The 25858-nt window shown below is 42.0% G+C and overlaps 1 protein-coding gene across 1 annotated transcript in view; it reads right to left on the reverse strand.

Moving 5' to 3' along the window:
- The window catches only part of KDM1A (lysine demethylase 1A), a 40877-nt gene extending 18188 nt beyond the window's left edge, over nucleotides 1-22689 (reverse strand). The window contains exons 1-6 of the mRNA XM_035120690.3: nucleotides 22204-22689; nucleotides 17981-18146; nucleotides 7692-7751; nucleotides 2824-2957; nucleotides 1750-1828; nucleotides 959-1051 (exon numbers count right to left, since the gene is read on the reverse strand). Of these exons, the coding sequence (XP_034976581.2) occupies nucleotides 959-1051; nucleotides 1750-1828; nucleotides 2824-2957; nucleotides 7692-7751; nucleotides 17981-18146; nucleotides 22204-22566 (895 nt within the window). The 5' untranslated portion in view covers nucleotides 22567-22689. The remainder of the gene's footprint in view (nucleotides 1-958; nucleotides 1052-1749; nucleotides 1829-2823; nucleotides 2958-7691; nucleotides 7752-17980; nucleotides 18147-22203) is intronic.
- Between the last annotated feature and the right edge of the window lie 3169 nt (nucleotides 22690-25858).

Here is a 25858-nt window from a genome sequence, read left to right on the forward strand (position 1 = left end):
ACCTTCTGATCAGCAAGCCCTAGGCTCTGTAGTTTAACCCACAGCGCCACCCGCTAGGTTCTGGCAAAATGAGCAAAGCTAAGACCAATATGAGCTATGATCACTGTTTCTGTTTCTTTCTCTTTCTCCCTCACTGTCAGCTGGAAATATATTTTTAGGTTATAAGATTAAGAAATTTGCTTAACACTGCATGCTAGCACTAAGAGGGAAATCAAATTAAGCCCCTGTCTGAACAAACCCCTGAACTAAGTTTTCAGATGTGTCAGAATATATTAGCAAATCAGCAACCAGGAAAGAACTCTTGGATCAAACCTGGAACCCTGACAGAAAAGTAATTGTTCCAAAGGGTCAGAATTCCATAAATAGTAACCCTCTGAACTTGATGGCCATACAGCATCACAAGGCCAGGCACTCAGATCTACAGAAGGACACAGTAGCCAGATGACACAGCTCATCAGAAAGGAGAGAGGGCATTTGCCTGCTTGCCTTCCAACCCCTGCCCTCTCTTGCTTCATCAGTGACTATTCTAAAGGAGAAAAGGGAGGATAAGGCTCCTTTGAACCATTTTGAATTTATAGTTAACTACCTTGAATTTCTCTAGTGAAAGAAAGGCAAGATGTAAACACAATAAATGAGTGAGCAATATATTAGGGATGAGAACTACCAGCTGAAGGGTTCAGTCTAGTCTCAAAACTGTCTTCAAACAGCTTCAAATGAAGGACTGCAACATAGGAGGCAAATAGACATGCTGGGCTGCAGAAAGAGCACTGGGCTTCAAACTGAATTTATATATGGCATAAACCACAAAGGTGAGTCTGCACTCCAGAAAGTGATGTATGACAGATCAAGCCTGAAAATGAACAATTAACCATCCCACCCACTGCCAAATCTTTATTGTAATGATGAAGCAAAGGACACGTTCTGATTCAAAGAACAAGTGTTGACTTGAACTCCTTACTTGGTAGGGGCTTCACTCTTTTGTAGATGCCAAAATTGATCAAGCCATGCCGTTCCAGATAACTGTGGACTCTGTGAACAAGCACAGTATCACCTACGAAATAGAAGAGTCTCTTAATATACAAACCTACAATGCTGCTAGTTTCACTGTAGTGAGGGGAAAGCTTATTTTGAAACACCATGCTTTAGTTTGAATTCATATCCTTAGATATCTCCCTGCAGTAATAGCTCGCATATTGATCTACTAGATGGGGAAGTCATGGGCTCTGAATGGCATGTACATAAACAAGGCATTTTTAAAGCGAACTTCCCCAATGCAGACGCAAATTGGGAATCTCCTTTCCTAGAAATAACCATAAGCAAAATATGTTTTTAATAGTCAAAAGAGGCTTTTGATGCTCAGCACTTTAAGAAGAGACTTGACTGTACAAATATCTATTTGTAACAGCAGTTTGGATTTACAGTCGTACCTTGGAAGTCAAACGGAATCAGTTCTGAAAGTCCGTTCGACTTTCAAAATGTGTGGAAACCAAAGCGCAGCCTCTGATTGGCTGCTGGAAGCCGTGGAAGCCCCGTCAGACGTTCGTCTTCCAAAAATAGTTTGCAAACCAGAACAGTCACTTCTGAGTTTGTGGCGTTCGGGAGTCTAAACGTTCAAGAACTAAGCTGTTCGAAAACCAAGGTACGACTGTACATGAAAAGGCTTACTGTTATTATTTTCTTTATCCAGCTTTACTAGTCAAGTATCCCAAGGAACTTACAATTATGCACAAGGTAAGAATGGCAACTCACTATTATAGGGTGTTTCCAACTGTTGTAGTGTTGCTTCAAACGTCAACTGAATCTTTGGGTTATCCAACCAAAGCTGCAACTATTTGAATGACACAAACATACAAAACTGTTGTAAATTCTGTAACTGAGCTAGTAATTACTAGAAAGCATGGAGGGAAAAAACCCATCATATATATGCTTTGTGGCCACTTAAGAATTCTAATGTGCAGTGATCAGGCTGCCTATGGGTAACTTTCTAAATAAATAAATAAATAATTTTATTTATACCCCCGCCCTTCCCAGTCAAGACCGGGCTCAGGGCGGCTAACAACAAAAATATCAACGCAGGTATAATGAAGTGGAATGACTGGCATGCTTCCCCGGTGATGTGCAGAAAAGAATATGACTAATGAAACGGAAGTTAATTGGGCTGCATCTTTCATCTGAGTAGTCAATGCCCTAAAATGCAAATGCCACGGAAGGCTACAAATTCTGTTCTTAATAAAATGAATGTTTGTCAGGATGTGCCACAAGAATCAGTATTTGGACAGCTGGGTTTGGAGCAGAATGGGCTTCTTTAAAGAATCTGAAATATTTTCAACATTTTAATTCCTGCCAATGTCATAACACGTCTCCATGCCTACCAGCTTCCTTTATCCAGACCATGGTTGCTGGTTTTTTTAAGAAGCTGGTGCATCTGAATATTTGGCCCTGATGACTGTGTGTGGCTTCCTCACTCCGGAGTCGTAGTCTGTGTAAACGCTATACCTTTAAAGCACATTTTAAAAACCCAAAAAACTTCTTTCCCTCAAAGAATTCTGGGCACTGTGGTTTAACCCTCCCTGAATTAGCGTTCACAGTAACCCTTAACAAACTACAGTGCCCAGAATTCTTTGAGGGAAAGATTGTGCTTTGAAGAAATAGTGCATACACAACCTTTTCTGTGATTCTTTTCTATGAATCGCTCTGAGACCTCCTGGTATAGGGCAGTATATAAATTCAATTAACAACAACAACAACAACCACCTAAAACTAAAGACCCCAGTACCAAAGACCACTGAGAATATTCCATCAAACTTTTAGCAATCAACACACCGTCCGATTTCGGATGTAAAGGAACACCTTCTGAGTCTGCTGTGGCCCACTGATGATATCCGGAAAACAAGCAGCTTCTTGTGACGTCATCCGATCATGTGGAAGTCTGCTCTGGAAAGCTGCACCTTCCACACCTACAATGAAAGAACCCACATGTGACAAGTACTGCCGAAACACCTGGGAAGCCAGGATGCTGCAACCCAGGGGACACGTGCATCCCTGACTAAGAAGTGCAAGTGTGTCACCTCAAACTGTCTGCCTGCAAAATATTTGGACCTCCTTACTTTTTAAAACTTAGTTCTTTGATATATTAACGCAAGACACAACTTAACAGGCTAGCACTCAAATGTGTATGAACACATTCACGGTGTCACAGTGCAGTTAGGCAGATCAACAGATGGCAAAGTTCTTGATTTAAATACTGTAAAGTGCAGAGAATGCAATAATTGCCCATTTAAAAGTTAGCCACTGTGGACAACTGTGGAACAGGGTGGGGTGGGGGAAATGGGCAAGCATTCACACAGACAGCCTTAACAGCAGGCAACTACCAAAGTGCTTTGTACAGAAAGCAGAGCACTTTTGCTGTCAATAGCGGATAGAAGTTATCTTTGTTGTGTGAGTGTACAGCTGCCTCTCAGGAACAGCAAGGACACAGATGAAAAAAGGAATCAGGCCAGGCATGACCAGGTATGGGATGGCAGGAGGCAAGGAGCACAAAAGGACCTGGAGTGTAGGGCAGTTCAGTCAACAGCAGCAACCCACTGAGACCAGGAGGCAATCACAGACCTCAGGAGAGGCTAAGTTGTAGGAATAGGGGGAAGACAGAATGGAGGAAGTAAAAAAAGGAGTCAGACTCCAGGATCATGAAGACTGAGAAAGGAAGGCTATCACATCAAGGTACATCTTTTTAATGGTTAACCTAGAAACCCAAGCGATTTGCAAGCAGCATCAATTCAACAATCTAATCAAGAATGCCAAAATGTATTTGTTACACAAGATTACTTGGAGGAGGGATTCTAGTTTACATTAACAAATTTCTTTTCCTCACACCACCACCCAAGTCCCCCAAACAGGTTTTTGACTATTAATCTGAGGGCAACACTGCAACACTAATTCCATTCCCAGACATTTCACTTTTACACCCTTGCATTTTACAGAAATTTTGGGTTGGAACGAAAGGAGGCAATGAAACTCATCTTCAATAAAATCTAGGAATGCAACCGTTCATTGATTAATATATAAGATTAACCAATTTAAAACTTTTTCAATGCATGCAACGGGCATCTGTAAATGGGCAATCGTTTAAAAACAAAAAACCAACAACAATGGATTGTAGCCAACTAAGTTCTACTCAGAGTAGACCCAATGAAATTAATGTCCCTAACTTACTCTTGTTCATTAATTTCAGAGGGATTATTCTAATTTAGCTGACTACCACCCAAAGTATACTTTTTCTATTAAAAATATTAATTTATCATAGAATCAGAGTTGGAAGAGACCCTGAGGATCATCTAGTCCAACCCTCTGCAAAAAGAAATCTCAAGTAAAGCATCTGTGACAGGTGATCATCCAACCTCTGTTTAATCATATGCAAATATTCACAAATATTAATTTGATTTACTTACAATATTTATCATTTAATTTTTTTCTAAATATCAGGAGACAGCCCTACCAAATCCCACCTTTTACAGGGCACTCCTTAGTAAGTTTATCCACATGTAAGTCACAGAGAGTTCAATGGGGCTCATCCAGATAAGTGGGTTTAGGTCTGAGGTCTTAATGTCTCTATGGCAGAAGCCCTTCCCTTCTACAGCAACATGTGCCGAGTGCACAAAATTTCTCATTTCCAATTTCACAATGTCAAAAATAGTTAAGCTATGGTTGACATTTCAAGATATTAGTAAGGCTGAGAAGGTGATTGATACAACTGAAATACCAAATGGTTTTTGCCAGAAGTATAAACAACTGCAGGTTTATACTGAAATGTTTTTTGTTTTTAATGTCACCTACCAAAAAGTGGATGGGCTAAAACTCTGCAACAACTTCATGTGCAATTAACAGAAGGCTTCCCTGAATTCATAAAATGCCCTAAAAATAACACTCATTCCTATTGCAAGAATTAGCATTATTTAGGTAATAAGTTCTTCAGAAATAAAAACAGCTAAATCCTGTAAAGAGCTAAAAGGTCACAAAATACAGATCTAGTCACTGGTTCTACACTGATGCTTCACCACAGACTTGAGTGCATAAGATTAAAATCCTACAAATAATTACATGATTGCTCAAATGTTCATTGAGGCAGTTGCATGTACATCATTATCCACTGCAATCAATGGGAATAAAACTGAAAGCAGACTCCTATGCATGCTTATTCAGAAGTAAGGTCCATTGTATCCAAGTAAGGTCCATTGTATTCCCTAGTAAGTATTTCTAGGAATTCAGACTGAAAATGCAAACATATAATGACAGTCTAAGTATTTGCACTACACCGAAAATGGAAAAACTTGGCATCTTAACAATGTTAGAAACACAGTATGGACTTACAAGTTGTAATGTGATGAGTGAAATAAATTGCTTTTCTAATACATATTAAGCCATTAAAGCTAAACTTAACTTGTGCAAGTTTCTTAAAAACAAAATAGCTTTTTCAGTGGCTAAGTTACTGAATTCTGCCCAAATACTCTGTGCCTTTATACAATGAGTAATATGGACAATAAGCAACACCTGCAGGACTAAGAACAAGCCTTGTGTAAAGGCTACTGGCTAATATATGTGAAGAACAATCCCAAGAGATGATGGCAGACATGTAGTGACAAATGCACTGATAAATGTCTCCTGCAAGAGCAATAACGACAGCTCTAAATGACGAGTTAGGGATAGACAGATGCTCTTAAGACTGACACAAGACAAGTGAAAACACATTTCAGTTTGGGATTGCTGAAAACGCATTCAGAGAACAAACTAAACCTGGGAGAAAATGAGTCAACTAAGGAAGAAACGTGGCACTGTCCAAAAACAAGTGACGGGTGTTATACCCCACTGGTTAACTGAATCTTCTTTGGGGAACAACAGAATGGAAATCTAAAACAATAGGACTCAGTTAGCTCAGTTGGTTAGATAAAGTATGGCAGCCCCTACCTTTTGGATAATTGAATACAGATATTATAAATATTCTTAGCAAAATGTCCACCGATGGTAGGAATGTGCCTGCAAATATGGCCATAATGTTGGGCTGTAGTTGTGGCTGGGTAAGCAAACTTTCCTTTTCCTGCTCGCCACGAGCTTTGCTTCACCTGCCTTTCCCCTTGGTAACTGTTTCTCCTAGGGGTATCTTTTCTTCTTGCAAGTTTTCTGTACCTTTTAAAGCTTGCTTCAGGTAACTACATTCCAACATTGTACTTTCACACATATATCCACAATGAAGCATTGACTTCATAGTAGTAACCAGTCCCTTCCTTGCCACCCTGACAGCCCCCAATCCCAGTTGTCTTCTCTTATCTGCCCGTGCTATATAGACTTAGTCAAGGAACAGGGTCTTATCTAATTCCCTCACAGTTTGCCCTCAAAGCTTCTGCTTTCTGGAAAACCACAACATAGAGGGGAGGGGAACTCCCTTCCTCCTCATTTTCTCTGAAATATGCTGGAAAATCAGGAAAGAACTTCGCAGTGGGCATCCTGAGGATGGAGCAATTGCCTTTGCCAACTAAATCTACAGAGCACATTTGGAATTTTGAGGAAGTGTCAAGGGCACCAGTCAGAAAATGGCTTCAGTAGCGCATGACATAGTACAAAATTGTGATGGTGGTAGCATAACACAAAATGGCTGCCACATCTAAGAGAACAGAATAAAGACAGGACAACAAAATGGTACCGGCATGCCCCGCATCAATGGGGAAATGAAACGTACATCAGCTTCACAGAGAGAAGCACTTTGTACTTCTCCTCTGTTCAGAATGAAAGAGAAGTGGGTGTCTAACACTGCCATTCACGAAATGGGAGCATGTTTATGAGGTCAAGCTAGTGCCAAGAGGAACACCGTCTCCCGTGCATTGTGGGTTTCAAATGTACCTAGAGCCAACCCCATAGATCTCGCTTCATGAACCAAAAAGAGCTTTCAAAATTGTGGTTTCTCAAAACATAAATTCTATCCCATGTGCATCAACAGGAACTATCTGAGAGGTTCTTAAAGAAACCAAACTAAAACAGTCTGCATACCCTGAGGTTATTATATCACTTACAACACAATCCTATGCATAGAATCATAAAACTGAAAGGGACCCATGGGTCATCTAGTTCAACCCCCTGCAATGCAGGAATCTCAGCTAAAGCATCCATGACAGATGGCCATCCAACCTCCGCTTTAAAACCTCCAAGGAAGGAGAGTCCACATGCCCTCTAGAACTATCCTCTTGAAGTCCTCCTGCATGTTTACTGAGAATTACGTCTCACAAAGTTCATTGGGGCTTTCCTCCCTAATTCTATGTAAACATATAGCAACTAACTAGAAAAAGGATACTCCTCTCGATATCATTCCTTGGAATCCCACACAGAATCACACTGTGCAAAAGGTCCTATCGCTCTGAAAGGAGGCCCCTTCAACTTGTAAGGTGACTCTGTTTTCTCTACCAAACACAGGGAAGGGGAGGGGGTGAAGCTATGAAATCTGTCTAATGAATTTCAGAGTTCTTTTAATTTCCCATCATGTTCTCCAGCTGCAATAGAAATCCCTCCTTTTCAGTGGGCAAATGCATTTCTCCTGCACCTCATGCTAAAACCTGACCACCCCCCCACACATGCACTTGCAAGCATCAATCCCTGATTTTGGGGGCTCTTGCTACTAAGTGGCAAGCATCAAACGCCACCCTCACCTGATGCTTGGCAGTCTCCATACCCTCCAGAACTGTCGTCTTGAAGTCCTCCTGCTTGCCCTGTGGAAGGAAAGAGGAGATCTCAGGGACCTTGCTCCACAAGTTCAAGTCATTTGGGGACATGAAGGCCTGATAGCTGGCGATTCAGGTTTAGTAGTTCACCAACTAGTGGGGGACATTTCCTGAGAATTCCATCTTCTGGAATGTAGGTCAAGGGCATCACACTCTGCAATCTTCTAATGCTTCATCCTTGTTATTGGAACCCTTTGTCAGACTCCTGCGGGGCATGAGCAATAGATATACACCATACATGCAGGGCACCTAGCTGTTAAAAATTTATGAAACAATTTTTTTAACAGATTAGTACAAAATAAAGATAATACTTCCTGTGACCAGTAGGAAGAATATGTAGATAGACAGTCTAGCCAAGGGTTTGAAACACCAAGGATCTGTTACAGCTTAGCCAAGTCTTGCTTGGAAACATGAACCAATCTGATGCTATCTTACTTCTCTTCCACAAGCTACAAACATATATGCAGGCTACAACTACTCAAATACTAAATAACATTTATGCTGACTGTGCTAGTATTTACCCCATAAGTGTACCGTTGACACATACTGTATAAAGAACTGAACTACAGGATTTAGAACTTTCAACAGATCCTGAGAAAGAAGTATGAAAAACATGTCCCTGAAATAAATCTTTAAATTATCTCTCCCCTACATTATGGGAATGAGCATGCCCAGTAAGCCCACCATGCAACCAGGCACACAACCAGGATGAGTTGGTTTAAAGTGACAGCAGTTTCTGAGACTTCTGGTTGACCGCGACACCTCCACAGTCAGAGGTCCGTTCAGTGGAGTGGAACTTGGCGCTTAAAAGGTGTGGGAAACCGCTCCAGCGCAGCGGACCCCCTTAAAGAACCCCAAATCGAGCGTTTTGGGGCCAAGTTGTCTGGCAGGCATCAAAAGCGGGCTCCCCCCCTCCCCAGCAAGGCTCTGTTTTGAGCCCCCGAGAGCGAGGGGGTTGCGCTGCGACACATCAGATATTGAGACCGCTAACTTTGACAGCGCGAAGCTGCGTGACTGTGAGGCAATAGCGATCAATTCTTGTAAAGAAAGGAAATTTAAAGGAACAGACCGTGAGAAAAGCGATCTATTGGACTATAATTTAAGGGGGGAAATTGGACACGGGAGGGATACAAAAACAGAAGTCGATCTCCCCCAACCGATTGAGACAAGAAGCAGTTACATTACCTGAAGATAGTAAATTATTTAAAACCTGAAAAATTCCAATGATTGGACTTAAATTCCCCCCTTGAGGCAGGGTAAAGGGGGGAAGTTTTAATTAGTAAAAATCCCTGCAAAGATTTGCAATTTGAACTGAGAAAAACCTCTCTTCGCGCTGGAATCGGCATCCCAGACAGATCAGTGAGACCATTGTGACGTCACAAAGAAAGGAATGTATTTACTTTCTAGAGGATTTTGAACGGTGTTGTAAGAATGGAGAACTGAAACAAGTTTGACAGCTATTAAGAACTGCAACAGGTTTTTTTTCTGACAGTTACATGAAATTTAATGTAACAAGAGGAGTTCATAATGATATTTTGCAGGAAGTTTGGAGAAAACACTAATGTTTTGAGCTTGGAGGTATAAGCGGCACCATTTCCTGTACAGGTGGAACTCGGAAAATTAGAATATCATCGAAAAGTGCACTTATTTCAGTAATGCAACTTAAAAGGTGAAACCAATATATGAGATAGATGCATGACATGCAAAGTAAGATATGTCAAGCCTTTATTTGTTGTAATTGTAATTATTTGTCGTTAAGAGGGTCAATTATAAATGGAATGTAATTAATGAAATGTAATAGCGATGTTTATTTTTGTATTATTGTAACTGTTTGTTTTATTACTGTGGAATTTCCAAAAGAAAGCATTTGTAAAAATTAAAAGAAAAATAAATAATAATAAGTTGCATTACTGAAATAAATGCACTTTGCGACGATACAGTGGTACCTCTACTTACGAATTTAATGCATTCCGAACGCACATTTGTAGGTCGAAAAAATGTGTAAGTCGAATCCCATAGGAATGCATTGGGAGAAAAAATTCACAAGTAGAAGCAACCTTATCTAAAAATTCATAAGTAGAAAAAATCCTATCTAAACCACATCCAAGATGGCGGACGGAGCTCCATTCGTAAGTAGAAACATTCGTAAGTAGAGTTATTTGTAAGTAGAGGTACCACTGTATTCCAATTTTCCGAGTTTCACCTGTATACCTCTGTTATGTTCTTGGAAGGCGCAGAAATGTCAACAAAGGAAAGTGCAACTGGTTTTGAAGAGGCTATTTTAAAACTCTTGTGGGAACTGAAATATGGAATGGACAAAAACAATTTACAGAGTGAGAGGATAAAACAATCTTTACAGAAAAAGGAAATATGTGAGGAAAGGCAAAAAAAGAGAAAAAATGATGACATTGCTATTAAAGATAAGGAGAAAATTCATCAAGAAGAAAAAGAGAAAAAATTTTACCAAGATCAGCCATGGAACATTGTTCTCCCAGAGATGGGAGAACAAGACTTGCTGGAGGAACAGAATTCCCACAAAGATGATGTGAAGGGACATATAACAGATGTTGGCAAGCCAGAGACTTGAAGGAGTTATGGGAGCAGCAGGGGGAGGGGAGAAGGAACTGTGGGTTACAAAACATGTCAGACTGGGAGTGGGGTGAAGGGAATATGTGTTGCCTTTTATGGAGTGGATAAATTTGGTTTGAACTAGGACTGTTTTAATGGAACTAACCGAACTGAAAGGGAGACTCCAAGACCAGGGGGAAGAAGAGGTAGAACAGAAGAAAAAATATATTAAAGTTAATTGGGGGGGGGGATGGAATGCTTGGGACCCCTTGGTTGGGGGGTTATTGGGATGGGGGAGATGGGGAGGGCTTAATTGGAAAAAGGACCACTTCCACCTGTCTCTTTTGCACCCTGGGACCTCCTGGTGGCAGGGGGAGGCCCAGGGATGGGAGATGGAAAGGAAAAGGAGAAATAAATAAATAAATAATAGAGGATAGCATAGAAAGATGATTTTAATTTTGATTGAAAAAATGGGGGGAAGATTGGATATATGAAAATTGCTAAAGAAAATTCTAAATTGAAAATCAGTAGGGGGGGCGGGGAAGTCCATAAGACAATGCTTAACAAAATAGATAAGAAATATATGTTTGTAGTTTTTGTGTGTTTGTTATTGTTATAAAATGCTTTATTTTGTTGTTTTTTGTCTTTGGTTTTTATTTCTGTTTTGTTTGTGTTTTTTGTCAGTGATTGTTGTTTGATAAAAAATTGAATAAAATTTTTTTGGGAAAAAAATTAAGTGACAGCAGTTTGTCACTGTGGGTCATAAAGGCAAACTGTAATTTCTGTGGGTCATAAAGACCCCCTCACTCTCCCGCCTCGCTGCCCCCGCGTCACTCCACCGCAGCAGGGAGGTGGAGGAGGCAGTCACCACTGTGGGGAAGAGCCGTAAGGATAAAGAACCTAAAGGACATAAATTTAAACACACAGATTTGCTGTGTGGTTTTTTTAAAAAAAATTAAAATAAAAACCTTTTGAGTAAAACATGTTGATGAATTTCCCCATTATGATTGGAGAAATATACTTGGCTAAGCAATTAAAAATCCTGTTTTACAACTCCAAATGCTTCATAGATATGTGTGCAATAGTATAGTCTGCTAAAAAGAAAAACTTTGCAGTAAATGTATGCTGTATTTCTGTGAAGCCCTTTTTAATTGAGGGGCAGAGGAGAGTGTTGGTTAGAATTGGAGTTTGCAGGAGGCACAAGGTGTGCGTTTCCACACAATAAGTGCAATCTGCTAGTTCACTTTTCCATAATAGAATGAAAAGAATTGTTACTCATGCACACGTTACCTATGGTCTGTTTTCATTTTTTATGTCAGTAGTCAGTAATGCTTGTGGCTGAGGAATCGGATTGAGTACCACTGTTGAGCAGGAAGCCAAGTCCCAGGACTCTCTCTTCTGTGCTTCCTCTCTGCCTTTGCATTCCTTTCTTAGTGCATGTGTCTTTCACTGTGCTGCCCCTACATGGCCCATATAGTTTTCTCTCTCTACAGTATTACTTCAGTGGCAACTGAAAAGGGCAAAATGGGGCAGGTGGACAATATCCGTTCTTAAAAAAATTCCAAGCATAATAAAGACACATGTCCATATGGCCCTTGTATTTTATTGTGATCTCCTCTTCTGAAAAAGGGAGACTGAGAGCAAAAGTGAAACAGTGCCAGGAGCAGGTCAGAAATAATTCACATGGCTTCAGCGAAGTTAACTCTTTAGTCAAAGAAACAAGGGAGCTTAGAAGGTCCGGCCTAGAGAGCACAGCAACATTGGGTAGCTCAGTTGGTTAGAGCATGGTGCTGAAAATGCCAAGCTTGCAGGTTCGATCCCCATAAGGGACAGCTGCATATTCCTGCATTGCAGGGAGTCGGACTAGATGATTCTCAGGGTCCCTTCCAACTCTTGTGATTCTATAATTATCCTTCCTGATAGAACTTGCTCCCATCTGCAAGGACTGAAGGTCTCCTCCTTCACACAGCTCATTTTGTCTCTTCTTCCCCCAGTTCCTTTCAAAGCAATCTGAGGCTCCTTTGTCTTCAGCCTGGCTTCCTAACCAGCCTGACTCATTGCTGCCCCTACACCCCCTCCTCTCCAGCCTCCTTTTCTGCCTCTTGTTCTGGACTGCTCTCTGCCACAGACTCTTCCTTCTCACTAAACCCTGTTAACTCTTCAGCTTCCGACACCTCCTCCTCCTAGTCTGCTCCCTCTGACTACTCAGCATTGTTTCACCACCAGTCCCCTGGCTCTGAGCCTTCTTCCCTTGGGGGTTCCCCAGCTGATGCCTCTCATCACTCCTCTGCATCCAGTCAGTCTTAGACAGACAGGTGGTACCCCGGACTACTATTTTCTGGCCATTTAAACCTTGGATTTTTAGTAGTTCAGCATTAGGATTCAATAAATCCTCTCAACTTCTCATTATACGTGAGTGCCTTTTTCCATCTGGTGAGCACCCATGCTTCAACCCAAAGCCCTGCTTGTCAGAAACTCCCTTTCCCTTCCCACTTGTAGGTCCATTATCTCCTCCAAGTTGAGCTTTTGTACTTTAAAATAAAAAAGCGCTTTAAAATAAAAAAGTGTCAACAGCATGTTGCTGTTGCTTTCTGCAAAAATCTGATGGGAATGGATAGATGTTTGTCAAAGAAACAAGACAGTGTCCTTTCCTCTTACCCAGGAGTCCCCAAACTAAGGCCCGGGGGCCGGATGCGGCCCAATCATCTTCTAAATCCGGCCCGTGGACGGTCCAGGAATCAGCATGTTTTTACATTATTATAACGTGTCCTTTATTTAAAATGCATCTCTGGGTTATTTGTGGGGCATAGGAATCCATTCATATTTTTTTCCAAAATATAGTCCGGCCCCCCCACAAGGTCTGAGGGACAGTGGACCAGCCCCCTGCTGAAAAAGTTTGCTGACCCCTGCTCTTACCTTTATGCAAACAACAGGGAGAAGAAGGTGCTGCTTTCTCCCAAATGCCAACCCACAGGGAGAAAGTCAACACTGGTTCTCTGCTGCCTCAAGCACAGGAAGAAAAGGTGGTTTTACTCTGTGTTGGGGCTTTTGCAGAAAGCCCCAGCTTTGCCTCTTTGTTGCCTCTCGTAAGGTAACAAAGGGGAAGAGAGTAAAGTTGCCTTTTTCATCAACTGAGAGCCAGTAGTTGCTTTCTCTTTCCCTTACTTTCTTCACAAAGAATGGGGGAAAGTGATAGGTGGCTTCCCACCTGCAGATTGTGCTTTTGCAGAATATGCAAAGCGTTGTCTTGCTGCTCCTACCTCCTGGAAACTCCCAACAGAAAGCAATGACACCTTGTCTTGGCAGAGAAGGGAGGGTTTCTCTTGCTTCCTATTGAGCTTTTAGAGGTGGTGGCAACACAGGCGATGTTCTGGTGTTTTCTGCAAAACCACAGCTTGTAAGATGGAAACCTCTCCTTTCTCTACCCCCACTCCCATTCAGTACTAAGAAAATGAGTCCACCCCCTCTTTTCCCCTTGTGTTTTTGGAGGAGACAGCACTAGGGCTGCTCAATACCCTTCTTTTCTCTGAGTTGAGGAAAAGAGGGTTCAGTAGAAAAACAGTAATAGTAAGCCAACCAAAACATGTCACCACTGTTCAAAGTGCCCTTTTCACCATATGAAACAGAAAGGATGAGTATAGTAGTTCATTGAGAATAGATAGCCATGATATGGCTCCTACTGGGTCCGATTACCAAAACTTTTGAAGTTTTATTATGTTCAGAGTAGGTTCAGAGCTTCCCACAAGGTACTGTTTTGGAGGCATGTTGATGTAGGTGTAGCCTAGCAATGTGTAGCTGAGGAGCAGCAGTGTATTCCCAATCCTTTTCCTCTTAGAGATGAATTACATAGTTAGAAGCAGTAGAATGAAGCTCCGGCCTGGTATATATATATATGTGTGTCAGATATATAGATATACTGTATGCCACTATAGTTTAGTGGTATACATATAACATTAAACTATAGTTTGATCAAAATAAAAAAAAATCCTTCAGTAGCACCTTAAAGACCAACCAAGTTTTTATTTTGGTATGAACTTTCGTGTGCATGCACACTTCTTTTTTAAAAGTAATTTTTATTGGATTTTACATAGAAGGAAAAAAAGTAAATAATAAAAAAGATAAGATAATAAAATTAGAAAAATACAGAAGAAAAAAGAAAAAGAAAAATTATATAAAACAACATCATCAAATCTTACCTCCCACAATTCTTCACATATTATATAACAATAAGATGTATAGACATTCTTCAGTTCCAATTCTAAACTTTTTGGACTTCCTCATTCCCCCTTTTTGGGTTCTCAATAATATATTCATTCTTGCAGTTTCTAATTCTATATTCCCATTCTCTCTTCCAAATTATAGCTTCTTTTTAAACATTGACCCTTCAGCCTTCACTTTTACATTTTTACCTTAACATTCTCTACCCTTTATCCAGAAAAATTCAAACATAACTATTAAAACAATTCTCTCCCTTAATATTCCCTCCCACCAGACTAAATCTACCCCCCCTTTCCTGGGAATCAGTGTCTCCAGAGACTTCATCCAGCTCCTTAATACGTTCCAGGTTCAGACCATTTTTATCAGTCAATAGAAATTAATACAATTCTCCCTCACCCCACTCCTGCTCTGTCCCAGTCTAAATTTTGCCGAACCCTCTCCCCCCCTCTTCTGTATTTCCCAGATTTTATTTCCAACTCCGTTCTCTATCTTCTGCCCCCCACCTATTTCCTTCTCCCCCTCTCTCACCGGGGTCTTAACCTTTTTGTTTTTTCCCTTTGGGGGGGGGGGCTTTTGAAACCTAGCCCTTCCCTGTTTCACTTCTCTCACCAGTGAAACAGTGATTTCTTCTTGGTTCCCTCCCTGCTCCACCTCTCCCACTGATGGAACAGTGATTTCTTCTTCCTTATTAAAAACAACCATTGATTCAGCAAATTGTCTTTCAAAATTATAGTTCTCCTCAGTCTTTTCTGAAGTTTCCCCAAAAATCACATCACAGTGTAGGACTTCTTCTGGTCGTTCTTGTTCTCCCTTCTCCTCCTTTCTAAATTCAGATGTTTCATTTATTTCGATATTCGGTACTGGTAATTCCTCAGGCCTCTCATCCATGTACAGTACATCCAGTTTGGAAATGCGGATCTCCTCTGTCAGTTCCAAAATTGTTTTTAAAATCAACGTCTTCCACTGTGTGTCTTCCATATCAACATCTAGAAACTTCTCTCCCTCCTCCTCCATGTTTGTGGCAGGCAGGAAGTGTATTATTATTGTCCTTAATTTGTATTACTCAATATTGTAAAAAAAAGTAAAGTTCTGTTTGGTCTGAATCCTACTTCTATTTCTTTCCTTCTTCTTTTTCTTTTAACTCCCAGATCCAAGTTAGTATTGAACAGCCTTGAAGTTTGCTATTGAAACAAATCCTCTTTATTTAGCTGCAGCTCTCAGTCTCTCACTCTCAAGCAGACACATTCCTTTCTATTGTGACGTCACAAAGAGAGCTAGACGAGTCTTCCTTTGACCCGGTTCCAAGTTCACAGGGGGGGCTTTTCCTCAACAAATCTTAAGTCTTTTGCAGAGTTTAAATATGTTTTAGCTTTTCCCCTTACTCTGCCTCAGGGAAAAGTCCTTAAAGCAGTATTTCAAGATAGTCCAAGCTACTGCATCGCACAGTACCCATTTTTTTGGGGGGGGGCTGACTTCCCTTTTAAGCCTCCTCCCAGCGCCAAATTCTTAACCCCAATCGATGAATTTTAGCTTACTTTTTCCAAATCTTGACTTTTTCAGGAAGAATCCACTGCTTGCAGGCTGCAGGCTAGGGGCTTCGCTTCATGGAGGTGGCGATGGTGCCCAAAATGGCTCCCACGACTGCCACTCCTTTAAGGGTGCACACTTCTTTAAGGGTGCTACTGAAGGAATTTTTTTATTTTGCTTCGACTCAGACCAACACGGCTACCTACCTGTAACTATAGTTTGATGTTACAGGAATGATTCTGCTTCAACTCAAGTGATCCCATCTCCCATTCCTCCTCCCAGGCACGGCTAAGGAGATAGGAAGCATTCGATTCCTGGTTTAAATGAACTGTAGCTTCTTAATGTCTTCACTATGATTTATTGAAACAAGCACAGATCAAACCATGGCTTCTCACCCTGGCTTGTTTAAATAAATGGTTGTTGAAACTACAGTTTGCCTTTATGACCCACAGTTTGCCTTTATGACCCCCTCGCTCTCCCGCCTCACTGCCCCTGCGTCACTCCACCGCAGCAGGGAGGTGGAGGAGGCCGTCACCACTCGGGACAGCGGGAGGAGGCGGAGGAGGGGCCGGTGGGCCTCAGGCGCTCGACGGAGGCGACGCCTGCGCAGTCCCAGGGCTTCCCCTCCGTTCCCGCCCGGCTAGCGCCCGTTTACTGAACGGGCTGAATGACACTAGTACTACCATAACATCCTACAATTGAAGCTTGGCATAGGCAGCTTTAGAAACACAGAGGGCATACTCTGTGTCAGCCAGCTAGGAACTTCCCCAGGGCGCAGTTTTGGCTCACAACCACTAATTCTTACAAGTTGGATGCAGTATTTTAGGAATGGATGTAAACGAGACTCTTTACTCTCCTCAAGCTATACCAGTGTTTCTCAACCTTTTTTGGGCCAAGACACACTTGTTCCATGAAAAAAATCACGAGGCACACCACCATTAAAAAAGTTAAAAAATTTAACTCTGTGCCGCCCTATATTGACTATATAATTATGACTGTAAGAAACACTTGCCAATTGCTGTGTTGGTTGCAATCTCCTGTAATAAGGCTTCACAAGTCGCTGATTTCTCTGCCAGCACAATCCTTTGCTCAGCAAGTTTCAGGTTGAGATCATCCAGCCAGCTTCTTTAAGTTTGTCTAAAACCACTCTCCCGTGGTGGTGGCTGTTGAGAGCTGCGCTCGCCCCGCGTCATGACCCGGCCGGCTTCCTTTCCGGCGGGCTAGTGCTGTTTATTGGCGGCCGCCAGGCACGTGACAATGCAAATCGCCCTTCTCGTCGCCGCACGTTGCGGCACACCAGCCAGCGTCTAGTGTGCCGCGGAACAGCGGTTGAGAAACGCTGAGCTATACTTCTGGTACTTAATAGAGGGAGATCAAAGCTACAGCTAGATTCACACAAAAATAAAAGTGGCCCTTTTATTGAATAATCAAGATTCACAAGAGTTTTTGACCAGGTAGAACCAGTTTATTAACAGGATTAAAGGCATCTGAACCTGCTGCTGAGTAGCTAAAATATATGGGGGGGAACCCAGAATACAAAAAGAGAGAGATGAGAGTGACTCAATTTAGCAAAGCAAAGCTAGAAAATTTCATCAGCCAATTTCTGGGATTCTTCTCAACAATCCACAGAAATCTAAGGAAGCAATTGAGTCAGTAAAGTCACTCTATTAAGGATGTTGATTAATAAATTTGAAGATACATGTTCAAAGCAAATAATATTTTCCAGGATCACATTAATGCTGCTCACGTGTGGCCTATCATCCATACTTTCTGCATTGCATTCAGTCCTTCATGCCATAGCTAATCTAAGCTAACCTCAATGGAGGGGGAGTGTCTGTGCAACCATATTGCCTTCAAATGTGCAAGACCATTGTTGTCCTGCTGGATGGGGGCCCTTTACTCACCAGATGGCTCTTCTGGCTCACTTTCATTCTCTTCCTCAGGAGGTGGTGGGGGAGGGGGAGGAGGCAGCTTTTTCTCTTTTTCTGCTTTAGCATTCCTTTCTTCTTCAGAGTAATACTCATCTTCAGAAAGGTTAGCAAGGCTTTCGTCCATTTCTCTATATTCCACCTGTAAGCAGAATGCCCCCCCATACAATCAATACAGAACAAGCAAATTGGCACAGTAGAGTGATTAGCATAACAAACTTTTAAAGTGAATTCTCATGGGTAAATTGAAGGGTTCACCTTAACGCAAAAGTGAGGAACCTGTGGACCTCCAGATGTTGTTGAACTGCAACTCCCAATGACCAAAGATGATGGGGGTTGTAGTTCAGCAGAATCTGGAGGGCCAAAGGTCCCTCACACTTGGGTCTACCTTTTTAGTTCCAGGACTTTTAACCCAAACATACATTTGGGGACCCATTTCCCCCCCTATATATCTGCATGGTGGTAGTGCTCCTGTTGCAACCCACCTTAGATCAGGCTGCAAACCACGAGTGGGTCCTGACACACAAGCTGAAGACAGTGCCATAACGCATTACTGCCTGTTTGTGCACTCTACAATTTGCAATTCTCTTTTTCTATGAACAACCCACTATCCACTGAATACCTCATTTCATCCACTTAAATTAAAAATAAATAAAAGCAAAGTACACTATATTTCACTCTAACATTGTCCACATTAGACTGCTACAATCCAGAACTTAGTTTTTTCTGTACAGTGCAATTAGTAAGTGTTTCCCGGCAGTTATTAATATACTGTACTTAGAAAATACTGAAGAACCTTTCTCAGTTATACTTCTCAGCCTAGATGGTAACACCACAACAAATAACCAATACACACCATAAATATCACTGTTCCAGGAAATTAACAAACATTTCAAAAAAATAAAAATCTAAGAGCTTCCCCTCAACTACCACTAAGTTCTCCCGCTAGATTTATTAGCTAATTTAGCACAATCTTTTTTATAACCTAATCTAGTGAAAATACAGTCTGCTTCAAAAGCCACAGGTACAGAAAGCTCCCTCCAATACGGCACTACTATACTGCAATATTTAGAGGGACACTTCAGCCAATGAGAGCAATGGCTGGGAGAGTAAAACATATGGTGCTACATGGTGTACAGCAGGCATAGGCAAACTCGGCCCTCCAGATGTTTTGGGACTACAACTCCCATCATCCCTGACCACTGGTCCTGTTAGCTAGGGATCATGGGAGTTGTAGTCCCAAAACATCTGGCGGGCAGAGTTTGCCTATGCCTGGTATATAGCATTTTTACATACAATATGAACTGTGTCCTGCATCACACACATGTCCCACCCCAGAAAAGAATCTAGCCTGCCTTCAGTTTCCCCTTGAGCTGCTACGCTTATCACGCTTCACATGTGACAACTGACACAAATATCAGACATCTGTATAGGAAATAAAGCATAATTCATTTTTTAAATTGTGTATAATAGTAGCATACATATACTGGGAAGTGACAGCAGTGGGTTAGAAAAGCTAGCAGTCAAATGGTTCCTGGGATCTGGGTTGTGGGCACCAAAACAGAATGTCTAGTCACCATTTCGGGGGAGGGGGTCGGCAACACTTTTTATTTATTCTTTTGATAATCATGAAAATAATTCACATAAGTGGCAAATTGTTAATATCACATTTTAACAGAAATTGTTAATATATGTTTAATTTGGTGTTTCCAATAAAAATATCAGTACCATACTTTAGTTTTCAAAACACTCTTTATTGTAAAATTCATAACATATTGTCTATCCTTAACATATACTTCAAGGCTTCAAAGTACATACATTTCAGTAATCCCTGAGTGTCAGCTAGGCACAAAAAATGCCACCCAGACTTTTTTAGGTGCTCGCAAATGGAAAATCTTTAGGCGCAAAATGCGCCTAATGCCCTGCTAATTTTGAACCCTGAGTGACAGTTTATTTTTACCACTTCCTATCTCACATACATGGGGAAATTTTAAACCAAAACAGTCTACATAAAAGTTGTGTGGTTGTCCCTCCAACCAGATGTCAAGGAAATAAACAACTATCTGACTTTTAGAAGACATCTGAAGGCAGCCCTGTTTAGGGAAGTTTTTAATGTCAGATGTTTTATTGTATTTTTAATATTTTGTTGGAAGCTGCCCAGAGTGGCTGGGGAAACCCAGCTGATGGGCGGGGTACAAATAATAATAATAATAATAATAATAATAATAATAATAATAATAATAATAATAAATACCTCTTTAACTCAATTTTCTGTAATTTTTTGAATTTATTTGGTATATTTATTCTGTTTAGCATCCCCCACACACACCTGAGAATAGCACTTCACACAATGGATGAATTGGATTCTAATCCACAAAAGCTTTATGCCATAAAAATGTGTTAGCCTTTGATTTCACGTTATGTACAGTATGTACATTATAATGTGTTTTGAAGCTGTTTTCTTATATGGATCTGTACAGGTTCCGTAGCAACCTAAGTCACATAAACTCAAACTAAAGTAGGCTACACACTATATATGAAATCCTACAAAGGCATGGGATTCCAGGAAGGGATGGAAAGCATTGTTGAGCCTCACAAGTGCAGCTCCAACTCCTATGCAGCTGCTGCTAGTCATCAATAAGGAAGCATTGGGAGAAAGACAGCATAATTTATGTTTTCAAAGCCCTCCCAAAATTCAAGTCCTGTATCCACAGTACTGTACAAACTGATTCAAGTAAACGAAATAATAATTCTTTATAAGTTTTACAAGTAAACTAAAAAGGAACAACAGATCTAAATTTAAGCCCTCATTTCAAAAAAGCATTCCTATTTGTAAGCCATGCAGAGAACTCAGAATGGAATAGGGCCCAAATTAATCAATGCTAAAAACTAGTCAAGCCATGTGTTATATACTTCCTTGTATTACAAGCATTTCCCTGTATTAAAGAAAGTAGAACCCTCAAGTCTCAATGTCTAATTGTTAAATATATAATGCTCTCCAAAGCTATATTCAACATCTTCCCTGTGCATCTACATGATACAGTACAAATATACAGTCTCCAAACATATTTCAAAGCTTTGTTTGATCACAAAGGATCCTTTGTGTTAGAAAAGCAAAAGCCAAAAGGAAAAAAAACTCTTGATTTTGTTAGGATCTATTTCCCTCTTTATTAAGATGGCTTTGGGGCATTTACTGCATTGCACACTATTAAATCTGCTTCTGTAAAACAAAGGTAGCAGTCTAGCCTACACATTAAGAAGCAAACAATAAATGACATTCATTAGTGCCTTGCAACATAGGCCCTAGCTACTCTCTGACGTCACATCAACTTTGTGTACCGTTTTGGGGGGGAAATCCAATTAACAATAACGGATAATCAATCTATATACAGTACAGCAGAATATAGTATATGCCCAAGAGATACCAGAGGGGTAGCAATCCAGCACACACAACCCCCACAAGCAAGCCCTGCAGACTGTTTGTGGCCTGTTTCGTCAACCAGATCCCAGCTGCATCTAATGATATGAGCTTTAATCTATACAAACCTGTGCCACAAGAACTGCCATTCTTTACGGTGTGCCACAATACCATTGCCCGCCCCCTTAATTCCTTAAGAGTGGGCTGTACCACTTTAGATGTTGACATCCCACTTTTTTTGGACTCCGCCAATAAGGAGGAATCACCCGCAATTAACGGGGGAAAGACTACAATGCCAATCTTCTACTTATTGCGATTATTGACCCGTGTGGATAAAATGAGCGTTCCCGCTCCCATTTCGGCCCCACAACAACCCTGGGAAGTATGTCAGACTGAGAAACATCCTCACTGGCTGAAGGCCACCCAGCGAACTTCACGGCTCAGCCGAACTGGAACTTACAGGCCTACCCGGCCTATACGTTTCTCCTTGCAGGAAGTAGCCGCTCGGTTTCTGCTTTAACGTGCAGCAAAAAAACAAAACAAAAAAAACAAAACAAAAAAAAACCACTTACCCGCTTCGGGAGCCCAAAGCCACCCAGCTGCCCGCTTTTTTTTTTAACCTCCACCGTTTTAAAGTAATAGATTTCTTCACAAACCGGTTCGTGGGAGATCTCGCACGGGAGGGACGACGTCCGGCCCACCCAAGCCAGCCATTCCGCCACCCCGGGTGGGTAGGCCCAGGTGGGCGGGAGGGAGCAGCGGTCGGGGAAAGATCACCCACCTTGGCCCGCTTCCGGCGGCTGGTCCTGCGACCCTCGGGGGTTTCGGCGATGCCAGTGGTCTCGGAGCCCCCGACGGGCCCCGGCCCCGCGGGGGGAGACGGCTCGGACAAGCCCCCCGGCGGCGAGGCGCGCGGAGGCTCCTTCTTGCGGGGCGTGCGCTCCGAGGGCCCCGAGGGCCCGCCTCCGCCCTCCGAGGAGCCCAGAGAGCCCGACAGGGCCGGCGGAGGGGGTGGCGGAGGAGGCGGAGGGGGTGGCGGCGGAGGGGGCGCCGGGGCTTCGGCAGAGCCATCGCTCGCCGGGCCGCCTGCGCCGCCGCCTACCGGAGCCTCCGCCGCGGTCGCTTTCTTCCCCGCAGACAGCATCGCCTCAGACGAGCCGAGTCAGTCCGTGGGACAAAGGCGTCCCCCGCACGCTCGAGGGAGCGAACGCGCCGAGAAGCTCCGCCCCTGGCGGCGATGCGACGTCACCGCCCCCGACGCCTCGCCCCCTTCCTACGAACGGTGCGGAGGTGGCTCGTGCGACTCCCAGGAGGAGGAATGGGCGGGGCTCTTGACCAGCGAAGCGTTTTTAGTCCTGTAGCGGCCGCCGTAGCACGTGAAGAATGGGGCTCTCAGTCTCTCAATTAATATGTGATTAAGGAATAGTAACTATTTGCATGATTTTAATAGGTTTTCTATTTGAATGTAGTTTTAATCCTGGCTACGTCTCCCCCCTTAGAAAGCATTGCTAATAACAAGGCCAGTGGAAGTGATGATATTCCAGCTGAACTATTTAAAATTTTAAAAGATGATGCTGTTAAGGTGCTACACCCAATATGCCAGCAAGTTTGGAAAACTCAGCAATGGCCAGAGGATTGGAGAAGATCAGTCTACATACCAATTCCAAAGAAGGGCAGTGCCAAAGAATGCTCCAACTACCGCACAATTGCGCTCATTTCACACGCTAGCAAGGTTATGCTTAAAATTCTACAAGGCAGGCTTAGGCAGTATGTGGACCGAGAACTCCCAGAAGTGCAAGCTGGATTTCGAAGGGGCAGAGGAACCAGAGACCAAATAGCAAACATGCGCTGGATTATGGAGAAAGCTAGAGAGTTCCAGAAAAACGTCTACTTCTGCTTCATTGACTATGCAAAAGCCTTTGACTGTGTCGACCACAGCAAACTATGGCAAGTTCTTAAAGAAATGGGAGTGCCTGATCACCTCACCTGTCTCCTGAGAAATCTCTATGTGGGACAAGAAGCTACAGTTAGAACTGGATATGGAACAACTGATTGGTTCAAAATTGGGAAAGGAGTACGACAAGGTTGTATATTGTCTCCCTGCTTATTTAACTTATATGCAGAATTCATCATGCGAAAGGCTGGACTAGATGAATCCCAAGCCAGAATTAAGATTGCCGGAAGAAATATCAACAACCTCAGATATGCAGATGACACAACCTTGATGGCAGAAAGTGAGGAGGAATTAAAGAACCTTTTAATGAGGGTGAAAGAGGAGAGCGCAAAATATGGTCTGAAGCTCAACATCAAAAAAACCAAGATCATGGCCACTGGTCCCATCACCTCCTGGCAAATAGAAGGGGAAGAAATGGAGGCAGTGAGAGATTTTACTTTCTTGGGCTCCTTGATCACTGCAGATGGTGACAGCAGTCACGAAATTAAAAGACGCCTGCTTAAGCAGAGACATCACCTTGCCTACAAAGGTCCGTATAGTTAAAGCTATGGTTTTCCCAGTAGTGATGTATGGAAGTGAGAGCTGGACCATAAAGAAGGCTGATTGCCGAAGAATTGATGCTTTTGAATTATGGTGCTGGAGGAGACTCTTGAGAGTCCCATGGACTGCAAGAAGATCAAACCTATCCATTCTTAAGGAAATCAGCCCTGAGTGCTCCCTGGAAGGACAGATCATGAAGCTGAGGCTCCAATACTTTGGCCACCTCATGAGAAGAGAAGAATCTTTGGAAAAGACCTTGATGTTGGGAAAGATGGAGGGCACTAGGAGAAGGGGACGACAGAGGACAAGATGGATGGACAGTGTTCTCGAAGCTACGAACATTAGTTTGACCAAACTGCGGGAGGCAGTGGAAGACAGGAGTGCCTGGCGTGCTATGGTCCATGGGGTCACGAAGAGTCGGACACGACTAAACGACTAAACAACAACGTCTCCCCCCTATGTTATTAGCAGTTCTTATTTTTACCTGTAAGCCGCCTGGAGCCCCGGTTTGGGGAAAAGCCCAGGTATTATTATTATTATTATTATTATTATTATTATTATTACCCCGCTCATCTGGCTACATGTATTGTAATAATAAATTAAAGCAGAAGATTTCTCCTCACCCTCACCCTTAAAAAGTGAAAACAAAACACCACACATTTGGAAAATGTTAAAACAGAAAGGTTTAAAACCAATTTAAATTAATTGAATTGTTTGCTCCAGAAGTGTTTATCCTTGCTTTCATCAGTGCTCAGTATTGTAGTCACTGGAATAATCAGTGGATGAATCCTAGTGTTGGATATCATGAGACTATTAGGCCCCCTTCCTGAAAGTCAGTAGTAGCACACTTTTTGTAGTGCTGCAAATCTTGGGGTTTGTGTTACAAAATGTTGCAAAACACTTGGCAACGGTTTGGAGTCAACTGGAGAAAGTTGGGTTTTGTTTTTGTTTCTTTTCAAATAATCTTCATTCATTTTATAAGAATAAAAAAAGGTAAAAACAAAAAAAGAAAAGACAAAAACTAAGAAGAAAAAATAACAACCACAATAACAACAATATTTCTTACTACTTAACATTGCAGTCTTCCTCGATTCCCCCCTCACTGGGTCCATTTTTAATCCCTCCTTAGCAATTTTCATATTATATCTTAAACCATTTTCTAATACTTGTACATTTTCATCTTCCTCTATTTCATAAACAATTTCTTCTTCATTGTCCCTCAAATATCCCTAACTTATAATCATCAATTATTCCTAACCTGTAATCATCAAATGTTCATAACCTTTAATTTATTTCTCAATATCTATCTTCTATTTCACCCCTTAGCCTAAAACTAATTCCCAAAAATGACCCTAATTTTAAACATTACTTCTTCTATCCAATTAACCTTTAAACATTTACATCTAATTCTGCCCCCTCCCCTGGTCTCGATATCTCCCAGACGGTTCAGCAACTTCCCTACAGCAGCCCAGTTTCGGACTTAGCCAGTCAGAAATTAATATCAATTATCACTTCTCACCCCACACCCACTCTGTCACAACCTAGCAGCCACACGTCCTTTCCCCCCCCTGCTGCCCCCCAATTCTCTAACCGCTACACGATGCCAACCACCAGAGTTGCGCCTTTTCATTCCATTGAGAATTTTTATTCCCCTTAAATTCTGACCCCAGTATGTGTCCTGTTCTCCCTCTCTCACTGGGAGAACAATATTCCATACTGGAACTTCATCAAAGACCTTTTGTCCCAAACATGAGTTTTGCTCTCTCCCCCCCCCCCACTGAGGAAGCAATGTTCCATGCTGGATCTTGATAATTTTTTTCAACAATTTGGTCCATTTCTTCTTTAAAATCATTTACAATGTCCAAAACATATAAATGTTCATTCTTCTCCTCTGGGCTCTTTGGTGTCTCCATTCTTTTAAGTTCCTCTTGGAAATCAGAAA

Source organism: Zootoca vivipara, chromosome 6 (assembly GCF_965207765.1).
Source record: "Zootoca vivipara chromosome 6, rZooViv2.hap1.1, whole genome shotgun sequence".
NCBI classification, from domain to species: domain Eukaryota; kingdom Metazoa; phylum Chordata; class Lepidosauria; order Squamata; family Lacertidae; genus Zootoca; species Zootoca vivipara.